This window comes from Neopelma chrysocephalum, unplaced genomic scaffold, assembly GCF_003984885.1.
Source record: "Neopelma chrysocephalum unplaced genomic scaffold, ASM398488v2 Primary Assembly neopelma1_299, whole genome shotgun sequence".
Taxonomy (NCBI): Eukaryota; Metazoa; Chordata; class Aves; order Passeriformes; family Pipridae; genus Neopelma; species Neopelma chrysocephalum.
In genome coordinates this window covers 2404875-2424272 of record NW_020897961.1, presented here as the reverse complement: position 1 = coordinate 2424272, position 19398 = coordinate 2404875, and the positions used below count along the sequence as shown (strand labels likewise).

At 52.8% G+C, this 19398-nt stretch overlaps 1 protein-coding gene across 4 annotated transcripts in view; it reads right to left on the bottom strand.

Annotated features, from left to right (window-relative positions):
* The window catches only part of MTMR4 (myotubularin related protein 4), a 57623-nt gene that overhangs the window by 23878 nt on the left and 14347 nt on the right, over positions 1–19398 (bottom strand). For 3 of the 4 annotated variants that reach the window (XM_027704955.1, XM_027704958.1, XM_027704957.1), the window contains exons 2-3: positions 13158–13231; positions 2264–2353 (exon numbers count right to left, since the gene is read on the bottom strand). In XM_027704955.1, the coding sequence (XP_027560756.1) occupies positions 2264–2353; positions 13158–13160 (93 nt within the window). In that variant the 5' untranslated portion in view covers positions 13161–13231. Of the gene's footprint in view, positions 1–2263; positions 2354–4575; positions 4715–13157; positions 13232–19398 lie in introns of those variants that run through there. The other variant, XM_027704954.1, reaches the window with a different exon arrangement.

Genomic DNA, 19398 nt, shown 5'->3' with positions numbered 1-19398 from the left:
CTGGGGGGACAAAGTTGGGGATCAGGCACAGGGTGGACCTGATGATCTTGGAGGGCTTTTCCAACCTTAATGATTCTGTGATGGATCAGAATTCCCTGCTCCAGGGCAGTGTCACCTATGTGATCCTGCAGCACTTAAATGGTCATCACTGTGAGACTCACCACCACTTTACCACCCACGTAAGCAAATGAACCAAAGTTGTGCCCAGTTTCTGCCAACCAGGCAGAGGGAATCTCTCTGTATAGTTATTTGTATGACTGAGGAAGCTTGTCCTGGTTAAACCACAACAAAGCTTCACTAAAGTCACCTGAATTCAATTTTTTTGGTGTTAAATATCTAGATAATCAAGTGTCTCTGTGTCCCTCCCCATCAGTCTGGACATGCCGTAGCTATTTTTAAAACGTGGGATCCTGGCAGACAGTCAAGTTTGACTTTTCTTATATTAAAAAAAAAAGAAGGCAGAACAGCCTAAAATTTCACCAGGCCCCTTTGTCCTTAGCTAATCAGGCTCCTCCTGTTCCCTGAATGCCACCTACACCAGGTGATGTCGGCAACCAATTATGCAAAAAATGTCACGACGATTTATCATTTCAGCCAGAGCTGGAACCTGCCAGACAGGGCAGCTGATGGCACAATTCATTACACTGTAATTAGTGCAAGTCAGACCACCTTCTCTTTATTTCTAACTTGTTTCTATGGCTTGGGTATGTGCTGCCTAAAAACCTGAATTTCCTGGATTTCAGACTTCAGGTGACAACTGTACAAACAACTTCTCCTTTCTTTGTACAAAAATAACCACCTTAGACTGGCATGTGTCCGAACACCCTTTAAAACTATTAATTATTTGCCATGAAGAGAATATCCTCTCTTTATTTCTGCAGTTTATTTCTGCGTGCTTGCCAGAGCTGTTTTTAGCTGGCATGTGTTTCTTCTGCTTACGTGGCTCTTTCACACAGCACCAGAAGGGAGACAGATTAGAAAGGGATGGAAAGGCTGCAAGAACTGACAGAGGGAAATCCTGGAATAAACTGGCAGGTGCGTGAATACAGCTTGTTATCAAGCCACTGGCATCCTTTTGGAATTACAGAATTGTGGAATGGTTTGGGCTGGGAGGGACCTTAAAACTCATTTTGTTCTAACCCCCTGCCATGGGCAGGGACACCTTTTACTAGCCCAGGTTGCTCCAAGCCCCGTCCAACCTGGCCTTGGACACTTCACTTTACATTCAAATAACAATTTACTGAAGGGAAATTACCCTTGGAGGGGTGATTTATGGTCCTCCATGCAGAAGACTTAAAGCAGAGCCTGTTCTTCTCCAGGAGCCTCAGCTCAGAGTCATTTCAGCAGCTTCACCCCCCAAAGGACTCAGACCTGCAGCCTTGACCCCAACAACTCCTCAGCCCATGGTTGCTCCTTCAAGACAACACCTCTCAGTCCTTGCTTTGCCCAGCACCTTTTGCCAAGGCAATGCTGATCCCAGAACAACCTCAGACACTGCAGCAGCAGCGGGAACAAGGTGAGCCTGGCTCCAGCCCCAGGAGGAGGACGATGAGCACTGGATGATGTCAAAGGAAGCACCAAACCCCCGAGGGCTGTGCTCCTGCCCTTGCTGCACAGCAGCAAAGCACCCGGGGCTCTTCCAAGGGCTTTTTGCAGCAGGAGGCTGGCACCATATGGAGGTGTCTCCTTCCAGCCACTCTGCAGCAGGAAAATGCCAGGAGCAACGTGTACCAGGGCCAGAGCAGGCAGTGCAGTCGCTGCACTGAGCACGGCCCTGCTCCAACAGTACAGAATATTCTGAGCTGGAAGGGACCCACAAGGATCATCAAATCCAAATCCTGAGCGAATAGCCCATACTGGGATAGAACCTGCAATCTTGGCACTATTAGCATCATGCTCTAATCAACTGAGCTAATCCCCTGTCCCAGGGAGCATCTCCCTGCTGCAGAGCCACGCAGGCAGCGTCACGTTCCTCACTGCCAGCACGGGCGAGGACAGGGAATACCCAGCCTGGCTGTGCATCACATCGTGCTCCAGCCACATTTCCCAGAGGCAGGAGGTGCTGTACACGTCCTGGCAGGGCTGGGAAGGCAGGGATGGTGCGTTTGGAATGGCTGGCAACACGTGGAAGGACCCACCACTCCAAATGTGACCTTCGGCACCGGCCAGCCCGTGGCCTCCAGGCTGTCCTGGGCTGGAGAGCTGCCCTGCAGAGCCCAGCCTGCCACATCTCAAAGCTGTTTGGGTGTTCTGACTTCCTTACCTGCAATGATTCCTCCTCCTTTACGAGCTCCTTCGGGGGGAACAAGTCCTTGGCCTGGATGTACTCCAAACTGGGAGGGCCCTCCTCACCCTGCATTGCAAACAAGAGCACACAGTCAGACAGGTCCCAGTCAGCACGTGCTGTGAAAGCCAAAAACTGAAGCTGCTGGATACTCTCAGCACCCCAGGAGCCTGGGGATACCTGTGCATGGAAATGCCTGTTGTGCCTCTGGACCCCAGCAGCTCCTCTGTCTGCTGCAGAGTCCCCACAGCACAGTAAAAGGCCAAAGCAGGTCTCCAAGTCCTGCCTCTTCCAGCTGAGTGGTGTTTGGAAAGCCAAGCAGATGCACCTTGGCCATGCACAGGATCTGGGACTGATGTGACAGTAATTTGTCATGTCAGCTGTTCCCCCGGTACCACAGCAGACACAGCATGACACAGAGGGTTTCCATCTACAGTCCAGCCTCAACCAACTCTTCCTCCTCTTAAGGACTGCTTGCTTTGAGGAGTTTTCATTTTCACTTTCAGCCCACAAAAATCTGGCAAGAGCCTGAAGTTTCTTGAGGAGAATATATAAGTGGGAAAAGTAACCCAACAACAACTGCACCTCAGTGCACCCAGTTCACAGTAGGCATTACCAAGTGGTGCCAGCACCCAAGCAGGGCACTGAGCCCCAGTGGACACGTCCACACTGCTCAGATGGACACCCCAGAAAGCCCACAAAGGCCTCAGGGTGGTCTGAGAGGACACACAGAGCCTGAACACGCCATCCTTGACAAGTAGAGTGTGTGTCTCAGTTTAGGACCTGGGAATCTTCAGTCACTCATAGAATCATAGACTATCCTGAGTTGGACGGGACTCACAAAGATCAAGCCCAACTCCTGGCCCTGCACAGGACACCCCAACAATCCCACTGTGTGCCTGAGAGTGTTGTCCAAACGCTCCTTGAGCTCTGGCATGAAATGTCAGTGCCAATTTTCACCAGCCCTCCCACAGACCCTGTCAAACCACCGTGTTGTCTGAAGGAGCAGCACTCAGATGCTCGCTGCTGGGAGCCCAGGATGGTGTTAATTCCACATGTATTTGGTGTGGGAATGTTTTCTTTGGAATGCCTCCTAATTGTAGCTTCTTTAGGCTCCAGCATTCACCAGGAAACACTCTGTTCTGTAAGCACTGAGTAATATTTTAAAATGAAATATCTTTCTGGGTATGCCATTCGAGCCAGAATCTGAATTTTAACCTGAAGAAAGGAGATGCCAATCCTTCTGGCTCAGGAATATTTAAAATGATGCTGAATCCCCTTGTGTTAGTGACAGGGGCTGAAGCTTTGTCATCCACAAGAACAGCATGGCCTGAGGTGCTTCCTGGACCTCAGATGGGGGTGACCAGACCCGCCCCAGCCCATCTCCAAGGAACCTGCACACATGCTGTTACAACTGGTGTAAAACTCAGCATCAACCCCAGCTGGAGGGAAAGGCACCCCCACGGTGATGGACACAGGGCACAGCTCCTGCCAGAGACTCGCTCCCATGCCGAGGCACAAAGGGAAGGTGTGTGCCCGTGCCGGTGCGGCAGCCGGGGAGCAGAGATCTCCCATCACCACTTTGCAGCTCGCAGAGAAATCCCAGTGAGCAGCAGGAACTGGAACAGGGCAGCCCGAGCTCTCCACCGGCCTGGGTGTCCTTGAGTCCCGCCTCGCCTGCGGCGCAGGGCGGGCGGGAGGCTGAGCATCTCCTGCTGCCACATCCCATCCCGGCGACCGGCAGGGCGGGGGCTCAGGGCCCCGCGCTCTTCACAAGCCGCCTGAAGCCCTCAGAGCCCATTTGGCCACGAGTCCCCCGGGGAGGGGTGGACAGTGGGTCTGCAAAAGGGGCATCAGAGCAGGAAAACTCCTCTCCCCGAAGGTATAAAAGCCGCGGAGCTCGGGACGCCCTCCCAGCACAGCAGCACCGGCACAGGAGGGGTCCTGCACACCCTGCGAGCGCCGCAGCCACGGCGGGAGCGGAGCTCCCCTGGGGTCGGATGCTCTCCACGGTAATTTTCCAGCTCCAGGCAAGGACCGGCCGCATCCTGCGTGGCACATCACGGCACACGGTGGCCGGGGCCTTCGGGCGGCTCAGGGACTGCCGTGCCCTTGGACCGGGGCAGGGCAGCAGTGACCGGCCACCGTGTCGCCCGGCGGGAGCCAGGAAAGGGGATCCCCCCTCTCCACGCCCAGCTGGGCAGACCCAGGGCAGAGGATGCTGGAGAGAGCATCTGCCTTCCGGCCCCGCTTCCATGGAGGAGGGGAGGGGAATGAAAAGCAGCACTTACAAAGCAGTTGAGCATGGAGCAGGAGACGCGGCCTGGCAGACTCATGTTCATTTCCCGAGGCGGCAGCAGGGCCGGGCAGGCACAAGCAGCATCTCCTCCCTGCGGCTCCGAGCTGCGGCCGCGGGCCCGGCGCTGCGGCAGCGTCCCCGTCCCCGCTCCGCCGGGAAGGGCAGGAGCATCCCGGCCGCCGGCGGCCCGAGCAGGTGCCGCCGCCGCCGCCGCCGCTGACAATGGAGGGAGGGCGGGCGGAGGACGGGCAGACTCCACCTCCCTCCCGAGGCGGCCGAGCGCGGCTCTGCCATCTGAGCGTCTCCCTGACAGGCGAGGCAGAAAATGGAGCGGGCGGCGCAGGGACCGCGGCCCCGCCGGGACCGGCTCCTTCCTCGCCCCTTCCCGGCGGGGCGGCCCCGGGAGGTGCATTCCCGGCCCCTGGCGCTGCTCCCGCCGGCACCTGCCTCGTGCCGCACTGATGGCGGGAGCACCGGGAACAATAGCGGGAAAGGCGGCTTCATTGCCCGGCACCGAGTCCTCTGCCCCGGCTTTGCATCCCAGAACTGAGCCCTCCGCCCCAAACCCTCCACCCTGACATCAAACCTCTGCCCTCCGGCCCAGCACCGACCCCTCGGCCCCAGCACCAAGCCCTCTGCCTTGGTAACAAGCCATCCACCCCAAGCCACCCACTCTGGCACAGACACTTCCACCTCAAGCCCTCGAGCTCAGCACTGACCCCTCTGCCTCAACCCCTCTGCTCCCAGATGCTCAGCCAGGACCTCCTGCTGCATCTCTGAGCCTCCATCCTCCTCCAGTCCTCTCTGCCTGGCCATGGAGATGAGGACAAAGGGGCTGCCCTGCTGCTGGCTCACTGCAGAACACTCCCAAGACTAAGTCCCCCTTCCCAGGAGCTCCCGTGCATGCAGGGAGTAGCTGGATGTCCCCAGCTCCCACCAGCACCTGTGTGCCTGAGCTCAGTCCCTGGTGTGGGCAAGGCTCCCCAGGGCCACTGCTCCCCTTGCTGACCATGTGGACAGTCAGCTCCCGTTTGGCAACACTCACAGACACAGGTGCAGGAAATGCTGTGGTTGAGCACTCACACCCCACCCCAGCCCCCCAGGAGCTCACCTTTACTACTTTCAAGCCCACAAGCAAATAGCCCCCAGGTCACAGCCCATCCCAGAAGCCACAGGACAGCGGTTTCCTGGGGAAAACCATCTCCATTTCTACCATCAGCTGCTGCTCTGCCTCCACCGCTGAGCCAGAGGGAGAATCTCTTTCTTCAAATGTAAAATTAAAACCCGGCCCTTCATCAATCCTCCAAGGCCCAACTGTTTTGCTCAAATCACACCAGCTTTCTGCCCCCAAAACAAATCACAAATCCAAAACAGAGCACGGCCCGTAGCTGTTGAGCTGCTCTTAGATGTGGCTGCCCCAAAACCACCACAGACAGCTCTCCCCAGCAATACCAATGAGATCTCAAAGGGTTTTTCTCAAGTCAGACAAAAGATTTGGGCATTTCTCTGCAAAATCGTTCAGTGTTAGATTATTCAGAGCTGCTTTGGCCACGGGACAGCTTTGTGACACCCAGACTTGCTGCGTGCTGTCACTGCAGGGCAAAACACAGTTCCCTGAGCTTTCTTGCTGGGAAAACAATCCCACAGACTGCCCAGGGTCACACCGGATAAAAGACTTGGAAGAACATACAACCACACCTGGAGATAAGCCATGAAATCCCATTTCACCTTGGCTCTGTCCCACTCCAACATTTACATGGAGTGGGGTGGGTGAACATCAGGCACTGCCCATCCTCGGGGGCACCCAACTCAAGCTGGCACCACAAACCAAAACACAAGGAGAGTAGAGGGTTATGGATGAGAACAGAGGGTTATGGATGAGGACAGAGGGTTAAGGATGAGGTTATGGATTTGTCTGGGCCAAATGTGAGTGGCAGGGGAGGTGCCCTGCTCCCTGCAGGTTCTCTGAGGGGAATGCCAGAGGTGTGCTGAGCAAGCAGAGCAGCAGAAGGTGGAAGAAACCTTTTATACCGGAGAGAAAGTGGAGCTATAAACACTGTAAAGTCAATATTTATTCTTTTTCCTAACATGTATCAAGGGAAAAGCAGCACAGCAGGTCTGGGGAACAGCTGAAGCACAGGAGTCTCTTGGGCAGAGTTTGAGCACACATTGTTACTGAGAGCAGACAACACATGACCAGTGTTTATAACACACAAAACCATGGACAAGGCAGGTAAGAGTCTGCTCTGACCCATGGCAAGATTTTTAGGACCAAGGCTCAGTTCAGGGCCTGGCATGGGGCCTGTTTGCAGCTCGAGTTGCAGAAGGACCTTTGTAACCCCCCTAAGCCGCAGCTGCGCCGAGTTAAAGGGCTGCTCGTCAGAGCAGGACTTTGAATTTCCAACCTAAGCCGACCTGAACACCCACGAATAGAACTTCTTCTGCTTTCACTGAAATATTTTTGTACTTTTAGCATTAGAAAAAGATTCACACATGGCTTAGAAACTTCTGAGCCTGGTGCAGAGCAGAAGCAGACCTTGCTCTGCAGTTCCGTGGTTTGACAGAGTTTCAGGAGGAACTGGATTCAGACTCTGCTTTCACTTCCTTCAACAGTTCCCAAAATATCTGCCCTCCTTTCCCCTCCAGTGACCCAGGCAAGGCCAGGAGTGGTGCTGGGCAGCTGGGCTGGCCCAGCACGAGACCGCAGAGCGCTCCAGCCTCCTGAGCTGGCTTAGCCAGAGGGATTTCCTAAATGCCACCTCGGATGCCTCCCTGGCTGAGCAGCTGAGTTCTGCTCCACTATCACAAATCACCAAGGAAGAGAAGGTTATTTTCACACAACTGGGCTCCTCCTTGTGCATGTGCGTGTTCATGCAGGCAGAGAGAAACCTCCCTCGTCATCTCCCAGCCACAACAATCCAAAAGGTTCCTTGGCTCTGAGGAATCAGAGCTGAATATAACCTGGGCAGTTGGTAGGGATTAACCCTTTTCCCTCTCACTAGTACTGCACAGTGTTCCTGTGCTGCTCTTCCCACCCCTCTGGGCACCTCTGCTCCCACCCTGCAGATAAACAGCTTGCAACCTCTCCTGAGGGTCCCCAAAGGGATTTGGAGGCTCGGAGATAACACAGAGCTTGGCAAAGATAGGACTGGCATTCAAGGGGCCATCCTGCAGCCTCCAAGGGAGATGATATTCCCTATGGAAACATGCCTGCATGCACCAGGAGCCCAGCCTGCAGCATGGGCTTCACAGGGGTGAGCTGCCATCCGGTCCCACATGCCCAGGGAATCTGTACTGGGAGCAGGGGACAGGCACAGAGATGCTGAAATCTCTCTCGTGGCCTGGAGCCAGTCAACACCTTAAATGAATCCTTTTGCCAATGGCTGGCCCAGCATTCCACAAGTTTGAGAATGGGTGGGGGTCAGGGAGCAGGTAATTCCCACCCTGCCAGGTCACCTCTGCAGGGTCTGCAGCTCAACCTCTCCAAAACTGACAATCGTCCCAAGCAAAGGTCTGCAAATGTCCCAAATTGCTGAATGACTCACAGATGAGCTGGGGGAGCCCAAACCCCCTGTGAAATACAGGTGCTGGGGGAGTCTGTTCCCTGCAGAAAGGGTGAGAAGAGCCATAAGCTGATCACAGGTCTGGAACACTTCCCCTATGGAGCCAGGCTGGGAGAGGCAGGCGTGTTCAGCCTGGAGAAGAGAAGGCTCCAGGGAGACCTGAGAGCCCCTTCTAGGGCCTAAAGGGGCTTCAGGAGAGCTGGAGAGGGACTTGGGACAAGGGATGGAGGGACAGAACAAGGGGGAATGGCTTCCCATTGCCAGAGGGCAGGGTTAGATGGGATATTGGGAAGGAATTGTTGGCTGTGAGGGTGGGGAGGCCCTGGCACAGGTTGCCCAGAGAAGCTGTGGCTGCCCCATCCCTGGAAGGGTCCAAGGCCAGGTTGGAACCTGGGATAGTGGAAGGTGGAGGCAGGGGGAGAACCAGACAATCTTTAAAGTCCCTTCCATCCCAAACCATTCCGTGATTCCAAGAGGCAAACTGGTCACATCCAATGCAGGGAGGTGCCAGCACACCTGACTCAGTCTTCTGTGGGCAGGGACACCCTTCCCGACCCTGACATGGCTTTATCCTCTATTTATTTTTGGTGCCACAAATAAAATTACTGTAAAATTATTTCCTTGGGCAGAAGGCACCACATCTATCCCTTCTACACCTATTAAGGGTGGGCTTTTCATCCCCCCAGCACGGTGCATCCTGCAGACAGAGAGGAGGGAGGGCAAGGGATGGCAGGGATCCGAATGCGCAGCCCTGTCCCTGGGAGCACATCCACTGCCCAGACCACCCTGATCTGCCTCCAGCTGGAGAACACTGACAGGAAAATTGGCAGGAGGAGCTGACTGCCCTGGGAAGGGACTTCCAGGACACGAGAAGCAAGTCAAAAACAGCCAGGGCAGCTCTGCTTGACAGCCGGGGGCTCTGGCAGCAGAGGGGCCATCAGGGTACTCCAGTTTAGATCCTTCCAGGTCTGAATATTTGTTTTGGATGAAGATCAAGGTAGGAACTGGTCATCTAGATCTTTTTTTTCAGGTAAGGAGGGGGAGGGAGAGACTTGTATCATTTATCTCATCCTAGAATTTAAAATTTCTCCTCTTCCTGCTTGGCAGGTGCCTGCTCTGGGGTGAGATGAACTGCACTCAGACACATATTTCCCTCTCTCTCCATAAGCTGATGCAGGGAGCTGACGAGCTGTGGCCAAAGGGACTTCTTGTTCTGCCTCCCCTTCTTCTGTTGCACAAAGGGCATCTTTGTTTCAGGTCCCCCCTACAAAAACAGTTCATTTCCTCAAAGACTAAGGACGAACTAAAAGGCTGCTGAGCCACTGAGGTGGCCTCCCAGAAATAAACCCCTAAACCTGTGCAAAGAGAAGTTGCTGGTTTATAGCCCATAAATCAGGACTGGGATGGTGACTTATCGTCTTTTCATCTTCACAGGATGACAGAAGAGTTTATAGATCTGTAATACTGCATTTAGTATTTGCTCAGAAAGTTGCCCAGAGGTGAGCACGGAACAGAATATGGAGAAGGAAACCTTTGAGAAGAGGGACAAAAGGGCAGAAGTCACGGGCTGTCGACTCTGTGCACCTCAAGAGGGGACAAGGGAGGGCTGAGCTGCAAACCCCCACCTGGGAAAAGTCATGGGCCCCTCCAAAGGGTAAGAACCGACATGGAAACTCAGATGTTTACAGTCCCAGTATTCCCAGCAATAAGAAGAGGGAATGCTGCCATGGGAGCTGTACATGCAGTGAGAGCTGAGCACTGAGCAGAGCAGCACCTGCACTAACGTACCTGCCAGGGGAGTTTTAAGTAATGTATTAAGGTACCAGGGCTCCATTGGCCAGAGTTAAGGATTAAACCAGCACTGGTGTGGTCTTCAAGGTCATTCCCATCACAGCTGGTCTTTGGGGAAAAGCAGGAAGAGTTTTGCAATCCAACCTCTGAACTGACACTAGCCCAAACATCTGTGCAGCAGAAAGGGCAGAGCAGCTGCTGAGCCACATCTGGGCTGCTGCTGAGCCAGGGAGAAGCTTCTGGGCATGCCCTTGCTAACTAGAGGGCACTGGTGCTGTGCCCTCTGCCTCCAGTGATCACAGGGAATTCAGGAAGCACTCAGCACGCCTGCAGGGAACAGGATTTCCAGCCAGCCCTGGAGAGCTCCAGCCCCAAAGTACCCCGGGGTGAGCAGAAAACATTCTGGAGCATCCATTAAGCAGCAACCCACCTCCAGCCTTCCCTGTGTTTAACTTGGGAGTCACAGCCTTCTGGAGAGGTCCCAAAAGGACTCCAAGAGGCTGTCAGGGGTTTACTGCAGCTCTCTTTGCCTTTAGCTGCTGACAGAGGCTCGGGTAAGTAGGTGGAGGCAAGTGCTTATTTCTCCAGCTCGCAATTACAAGCCATTTTCTCTCCCTTGCCATGGGAGACAAAAAGCCTGTAAGTCCCTTACCAAAATGGTGGGTGAGGAGGGGAGTTGTGAGGGTTTTGTGGTTTTTTTTCCCCCAAGAGAAAATAATGATTTTTTTAAAAAAATCAAAGGAACATTTTAATAAAATATGAAAAAGCCCTAAATCCTTTTCAGAAAGGCCTTTGAAAGGGTATCTTTCAGGTACTCATGAGGAGCAGAAAATCCTCTTGTCTAGAAGAAACCAAGCTGTGGTTACATCTAAGGGTAGGTAAGGCCAGGTCAGGATAAGATCTACCCAGACACAGGAAAGGAGCACAGGGAAAAGAACAATAAGTCCAAAGTTCCAGCCTGTGCACCCCAAAAAACACAGAGCTCCAGGGAGGGGTGACAAGGACAAAAGCGGCTTTGCTACAGAGAATTTAAAAGACTAGAGCTCTTCGTATGTCTAAGGGGAATGTAAAATATGTGAGTAAGAAAGAATGGGAATGTCTAAGGGGACTGAAAATGGTGAAGGGCAGGAGATGCCCCCAGGTAGCACCACACTTTACTGTTATTCCCTTTACAAGAACTGGGGACCAACCAAAACAACACGGGGCAGGTTCCAAACACGGCCGGCACAGCTCCGACACACCGGGTTACTGCTGCAACATCTCGGTTTTGAAAAGCCTGATGAATTCACAGAGGAAAAACCTACCAAGGGCTCATAAAACATCAATGCATTGTTTCTGGATTACCAAGATCCTGCAGGACCTGACAGGTGAGGGCACACACCTGAGCCATGTTCCCCCTGCAGCAACCACTGGTGGTCCTGTCAGTGGGGTGTCTGACCAGCCTTCTCCACGTGACCTGGAGGGCGTTTTAATGCATTTTCCATGTGTTTATTCACTTTTTTTTCCATTCATATCTGGATACATCTGCAGCCCTCTCACCCCCAGAGAAGCTGTTGGGTTTTACACCTCCAATGTGACACCAGGGTAGTTCCAAGGGGAGGTGTAAGATCCTTTATCAGGTTCCGACGCAGGTGTTACTTTCACCTCTCCATCCCAGAGAAAGCTCCTCATCCTGCAGCGTGGGGATAGGCTCTTCCAACAGGAAGCACAGGAGATCTTGAGGCAAAACCAGGGAGCACAAGGATAGGGACTACCCCAGAAATGCTGCGTGTGTAACTACTAGAGCTGAGAGTTCGACTAACACAGAGAGCACGTTTCCTTTCCCATTCCAGTTGTTAACAGAACACATGGGGGACAATCCCTTAGGAGATGTCACGATTTCCTCGAGCACTCTGCCAGATTTTTATCCTTTTTTTTTTTTTTAACATGTTTAACCTAAATTTTCATGTCCTCAATTGGAATTTCCAGCCCTCTGAGTGTCTCTGCCGTTCTCCTCAGCACTCCTTCCCCCACGACAACACGCTCCTGGCAGTGGGAGCACGAAGAAGAAGCTGATGCTAATCCGTGTCACTGCAGCAAACTCAGGCTCTGCCCACCCACAGCCCCACATGCAGATCACCCCTCTTCAAACTACCACCCTCAGGGCACTCTCAGCATATTATCTTTCAACATTCCCAGTCTCCAGCTTTTTTCCCTCCCAGCAGATCCCTTGTATTTTGGGTTATTTCTTGCTGGAGGCATTAGAGGCCCTTTATCCGAGTTTATCAGCAATCTGGCTGCTTTGGCTGGGGTTCAGATTCTTTTCTACCACATTTTTCTGTGACTAATTCTTGTGAAATTTCTGCTACTTTGGTGGCACCAGAGCTGTTATTAACATGGTGTTAAATCCTTCACTGAGAGGTGACAGAGGAACACAATGAGAAAACCCAGCAATAAGTTTTAAAGTAAAAATAAATCATAAGCCACAAATGTCAGTAGTCCAGGGAGACAGGAGGAGTTTTTAGTCTTACTTCCTTTTTTCCCCAATCCATTCCAACAACAGGTTTAGGGGTAAATGTATCCTATCAACAGCATCTTGCTGACAGTGACAAAAGCTCTCTGTGTTATATTATTATATATAATACACAATACTATAGCACTCTTCTTGCTCATTCTTGCATTTCTTCTCATGCATTTAGCAGCAATACAAGATTTGGACACACAGAGAACCAGCAGACCACCCACAGAGGACAGAGGCAGACTGGAATCATGGAATCATTCGGGTTGAAAAAGCCCTCCAAGATCATCGAGTCCAATTGCCAAGGCCACCACTGACCCGTGTCCCCAAGTGCCACATCCACATGTCTGTTAAACCCCTCCAGGGACGGGGACTCCCCCACTGCCCTGGGCAGCTGGGCCAGGGCCTGACCATGCTTTCTGTGAAGAAAATTTCCCTGATGTCCAACCTGAGCCTCCCCTGGTGCAACCTGAGGCCGTTCCCTCTCCTCCTGTCCCTTGTTCCCTGGGAGCAGAGCCCGACCCCCCCCCAGCTCTCCCCTCCTGTCAGGGAGTTGCAGAGCCAGAAGGTCCCCCCTGAGCCTCCTTTTCTCCAGGCTGAGCCCCCCCAGCTCCCTCAGCTGCTCCTGCTGCTCCAGCCCCTTCCCCAGCTCTGTTCCCCTCCCTGGACACGCTCCAGCCCCTCAGTGTCTTCCTTTAGAGAGGAAATAGGATATGGACTCACCATCCTCAGACACCGTCCAACCTCTCCTGGTTCAATCACAGCTCAGTCTCTTCTTGTTCCTCCACAAGTCTCACCTGCAGCAAAGAGGAGACAACCCAGAGCAGAAGCTGAGTTTACAGGAATTGAGTTTAGAAAGGAAATTAGTCAAGAAGTTTAGTTTACAGGAATGGTACTCCAGTATGAACATAGGGAAAAAATCAAGATTCCCCCATGGCCAGTGCCCTGGACCTATCCCTGCTGTCCTTCAGTTCATGCCCTTTCCAGGAGTTGCTGGAAATCAGATTCAGTATCACAAGGGACACACCAAATCCTTTAGGGCAGCCACTAACACAGCACACAGGACTCATCACCCATCACAGGTACCAAACCCACACCTCAGGAGCATGGGAGGGAGCTGAAGGAAGACAGGCTTGGCCATTGTGGTTCAAGGACCCGGAGAGGATCCTTCCTAAGGAACTTTTGAGAAGATTGCTGTGGACTTGGGAGGAAATCACCTCTAAAATCCAGTCCTGCCAGTGCCATGAAAAACCAGCAGCCCCTTCTGCCAGCTTTGCCCCCACTCACAGGAGGTCACAGGAGGCATTTCTGGGAGGGGAAAAGCCAAGCAGCAAGACTTAAGCAAGGTCCTGCTCCAAGAAAATCCTTTCCAATAGGACCAGACAGTCCCATGGGTGATCCTGGGAGCTCCACTGAGCAAGATCTCTCCAATATGGGATCATTTGATCACCAGCATCTCTCTCATCTGCCCACATTCTGCCTCAGCTCTGCTCTTCCAGCCCCACTCAGGGGCCAGGCTGGATGTGGCTTGGAGCAACCTGGGCTAGTGGAAGGTGTCCCTGCCCATGGCAGGGGTGGAATGAGATGAGCTTTAAGGTTCCTTCCAACCCAAACCATTCTGTGATTCTCTAACTCTGCATATGTGTCCCAATGTTCTTTAAATACAATGGTTTAAGCAGGGATGTTCAGCATTCAGGGGCAGCCTGAGGATGGCTCAGAGCTCACCAACCAAACCTGATTTTTGCATGCCAAAGCTTCAAGGACACTCAAGGACTTTGGTAATTTTTGCCACCATTAATTTTAACCTCTCTCCTCCCTAGATGAAATACAAATGCCAACAAATGTGCAACTGGGGAGCGTCTAAACCTCTCACACAGCACACCCCAGGCTGAGCATCCCCCTCCTTCCACCACCAAGGATTTGTGTCAGCTATAAAGGAGCTTCTGAATACCTGCCCAAGGCTTTCCCTTACTCAGGAATTTCTTTCCCAGCCCAGAATAAGGTGAGGTTTGACACCTCCACCCCACAAGGCCAAGCTGAATGCCAGCATCAAGGAGTCAGGGTTGGAATGTGACTCTCACCAGGAGCCCTGTGGGAGGGAGCTCCTGCCCTGCTTGAGGTTGGAATCATTATCCTTGGCCTTTTGGCTCATTGCTCACAACCTGCCATGCACTGGACAGGAAAGGACAGAAGAAAGGAATGGGAGGTCAGAAAGGACTCAAAACTTATGCAGTATATTGATACATTTAATTATCTTTATAGGGCCATGGAGATGCCCTGAGGGCTGGAGCCCCTCTGCTCTGGGACAGGCTGGGAGAGCTGGGGGTGTTCACCTGGAGAAGAGAAGGATCCTGGGAGAACTTAGAGCCCCTTGCAGGACCTAAAGGGGCTCCAGGAGAGCTGGAGAGGGACTGGGGACAAGGGATGGAGGGACAGGACAAGGGGGAATGGCTTCCCACTGACAGAGGCTAGGGTTAGAGGGGATATTGGGAAGGAATTGTTGGCTGTGAGGGTGGTGAGGCCCTGGCACAGGTTGCTCAGAGAAACTGTGGCTGCCCCTGGAAGTGTCCAAGGCCAGGTTGGACAGGACTTGGAGCAACCTGGTCTGGTAGAAGGTGTCCCTGTCCATGGCAGAAGGGTCTTTAAGGTCCCTCCAACCCAAACCATTCCATGATATTACCTTACATTTAAAAGCAGATCACCAAGTTTCAGGAAACTATGAAAAAAAAAACCCACAATGGGAATCAAACTTCCTAGGAAAACAGAAAAAGCCAAATACTGCAATATCGCCCTTCAAACCCAGATCAGCCCGGCTCTTTTCAACTATAAAAGCCTTTTTTCCACTATTTAGAAATGATCTCACATCTCAAGACTTCACAGAGAAACGAGCAGCAGCCACCACACCACTGGGAGAGTCACTGCCAGCAGGTGACTTACAAGTGAGGTGAGAAGCACAATTAGCAAGGGAAGTAAAATGTTAAATATGCTTTTTTTCAGGAAATCTGAAGATATCTGAATTATTAACACCGAATGACACACAAGGACTGTTCCTGCAGAGCAGGTATGGATTTATCCAACCATTACTCATGGCCACCTCAGTTTCTCAGTTCCTTCCTCAGAGGAGAAGCTGGTAATGGCCAGAAACCGAAACTCTTTGGCTGTGTCATGTGTGAGGAAGTTCCTCCTGGCTCCCATCCCCCAGCTCCTCTGGAAAGCCACAGTTGCCCAAGAAAAAGGCAATTCATGGCAGGGGACTCTGCATGAGCTCAGCCCGCAGGAATGCTGTCACTCCTCCATCCCCAAGGGCTTCCTCCTCCTCCTGTGGGAGCAGGGATGGAGCTGAAGGGGCTCCTGAGGATCCATGGGGTGAAGAAAACCAGGAGATAAAACAAAAACCCAAGTGCTGCTTGTAGCACCGAGGACCTCCAACATTACCCAAATTACACCTGGCCCAGACTTTGCTCCTGCACTCGTGCACTTCCACATGTTCCTGTGCTGGCATCCCAAATGCATCCCCCTGTTTCAGGACTCCTCCTTCCAAAGGCTGTTGTGTCCCGCTGGCTGCTGGCTCTGCCACTGTGGCTTCCAGCCAAAGGGTCTCCAGCCCTCGGGAAGGAGGTGGCAGCTGCCCAAAGCACCCAGCACCGCTGTCCAGCACCTCTCTGGGCTGGCACCCACCACCTCTCCTGTGCAAGTCAGGTTTGGCAGCTGCTCAAGGGTCTGTTTCCCATGCAAAGAGGTTGGATTCCCCCAAAATCCAGGTCAGAAGCTCCCCTTAAAATCTCGGTCACAGGGGATGGGCTGGGGGTGGCACCTGCTGTGCCAAGGTGGAGGCTGATGCTGTGGAATTAAATGAAGAGGGGACCTGAGACAGGGAAAGTCAAGACAGAAAGGATGGAACTGGAGAGAAGGTAAGAGAACGATGCCCTTTCACACACAGATGGAATCACAAAGTCACAGAACGCTTTGGGTTGGAAGAGACCTTAAAGACCATCTCATTCCAACCCCCACTGTCACAGACAGGGACACCTTCCACTAGCCCAGGCTGCTCCCAGCCCCCTCCAACCTGGCCTGGAACACTTCCAGGGATGGGGCAGCCACAGCTTCTCTGGGCAGCCTGTGCCAGGGCCTCACCACCCTCACAGGGGAGAATTTCTTCCCAATATCCCACCTAACCCTGCCCTCTGGCATGGGGAAGCCATTCCCCCTTGTCCTGTCACTCCAGCTCCTGATGCAGAGTCCCTCTCTGGCTTCCCTGTAGCCCCTTTCAGACCCTGGAAGGAGCTGTGAGGTCTCCACACAACCTTCTCCTCTCCAGGCTGAACAGCCCCAACTCTCCCAGCCTGTCTCCAAAGGGGAGGTGCTCCAGTCCCCTTATCAACTCCATGGCCTCCTCTGGACTTGCTCCAACAGTTCCACGTGTTTCTTATATTGGGGGCACCAGAACTGTACAGGGTATTCTAGGTGGGGTCTCACCAGAGAGGGGCAGAATCTCCCCTCACCTGCTGCCCACGCAGCCCAGGGCACGGGGGTTTCTGGGCTGCCAGTGAACGCTGTCAGCTCATGTGGAGTTTTTTGCCAACCATCATCCCCAAGTCAGCCCAAACCCCAAACCCTCACGCTGTTGTGCTGCTGTGCCATCATGGGCAGAGCACAGGGCTCACCCCCCACGGCCGGGCCAAGAGCCCACTGCCCTCCCCATGGCTCGCTGGAGGGTCACAGGATGGTGCTGGTGGGGCCAGGGGGGTGATGCCACCTGACACACCTGGGCTGGGGGAAGTAGAGAAAATAACTCACTTCACTCGAGCACTTTTACAGCTCGTAACTTCCCCGGAACTCTCAGTCCGGGAGCCAAACCCTCCGATAATGATGCCCTGTCAGAGGTGAGAACACTCGTAAAACCCTTAATTTGCTCCCTCCACAACCTCCTGCCCATGTGACTCACACCACACTTCCTTACACAACCACACTGTGGCCTCCAGGGATCTTTGCCCCTCCTGATGAGCGGCAGGGACTGGAGCAGGGTCTGGAAATCTCTGTCCAAGTTCACTGAGGATGCTGGAAGAGCCTGGTCAGGACAGAGCTCTGCCTGCAGAGCTGGCCCCGTCCTCCTCCAGGATGCTCAGCCTTGGCCCTGGCCAGATGTTACACACACCAGTGGCTGTCTTTTCCCAAAAAGTGCAGCTCTGGACTCAAACCCCCAGGTCTCCCTTCAACTGCAATCCAAGCCAAGGTGGGATAGAAACTGTACGTGCACTGGAAATTCCAGCTCTCCACGCAAACAACCAGGCTGCCAAAAACCAGGAGAATCGTTTCCTCTCTCTCTGCCTCTCCACATCTCATGGAGGTGCCATGAAACTCCAGAGCTGTGGATTTACAGGAGTCTTTGAGAAAAGCTTAAAGCCACACCTCCAGCATACCTGAGTAATGACAGCAAGCTGGGAACATGGAACAACAATGGCACTCCCTGCCAGCACAACATGGGGAGCACAGGTCCTGGGGGAGGGAGGGGAGGATGCCCGTCACACACAGGGGGATTTCAGACACACACATGGAGCTTTGGAAAGGTGGGAAAGGCAGTTACAGCTTTCCAGCTGGTCAGTGCACCCAGAGAGGTGTCACAGAATCGTGGAATGTGCTGAGTTGGGAGGGACCCCCAAGGATCATGGAGTCCAACCCTCAGCCCTGCACAGGCCCAGCCCCAAGAGTCACCCCCTGTGCCCCAGAGGATCGGCCAAACCCTCCCTGAGCTCTGGCAGCCTTGGGGCTGTGCCCACTGCCCTGGGGAGCCTGGTCAGTGCCCAACCAGCCTCTGAGGGAAGAACCTTTTGCTGAGATCCAACCTGAGCCTGCCCTGACACAGCTCCAGGCCATTCCCTGGGGTGTTGTGGGTGCCCCAGGCGAGGTGGGTGGCCCCTGGCAGCTCCTCACTTCCCGCCGGGAAACTCGGTTTTAATTGCTCATAAAAGTGCAGCAATTGTTTGCAGTTGGAGCAAAGCTCTCTGTGCTCAGTGCCTGCCCCAGGCAGAGAGTTTTGCTTTAATTTCAGCTAAAATCGTAGAGTTAGTCCTGGTGCACTTAAAGGGGAAAAAATAAGTCCAATATTGAACAGGGGATGTTAGGAAAAAAAAACAAAAAAAGGAACCCTTTTAGCCTTATTGTGATCCCAAATGAAAGAGAAACAGTCATCTCAAGCCTCTTGACTAATTAGAGGCTAAAAATATAATTGTCAGACCCCACAGTTACATGCAAAGCAGATTGTATGGGATGGTCTTTGTTATTTTAAACAAAATTACAGTTCTGAGGGCTGTTTCTAATGAAGGCCATGACCAGCTGCTCTTCAACAACAAATCTCTTTTACTGCTGAATAACTACTAAAAAGAAAGGATGAGGCTACCAGAGCTCAGGAATGTCACAGCAGTACCAGATGATGGTGACAAGTTGCCAAAGTATTCAGATTGCTCTGGAAGGGATCATAATTTATGGGTCTAACCAGGGGCAAGGGATGAATTCCAAGATGCAGAATTACCCACAGATGAAGGGCTGCTGGAATTGTAGATCAGAGGACCCCATGGGCACCTCCACATGAGCTGCTCATACAGGGACACAGGCAAAAAGTCTGCTGCAATAATATATGAGAGTAGTGGTGGCAGGGGGGATGGATTGGTGGCACTTCTGTCCCCAGCACTGCTGGGATCACAGCTACAGCTGACTCTGGGTGGCCAGAGCTCAGCCAGCATGTTTGGAGCAGGAAGATCAATCCCATCTAGTGATCCAAAATAAAAACAGCTTGCATATGCAGCTTAAAAACCAAATATAATAATTAAAAAAAAAATCCTTCAATATGCAGAAGTATTTATGCAAAATATCAGCTCTGGGCAACTCTGACAAGTATTGCTCTCAATCCAATTACTGGTAGATGAAGTTTCAGAATGGAATAAATTCCATCAAACTTATGGAAAAA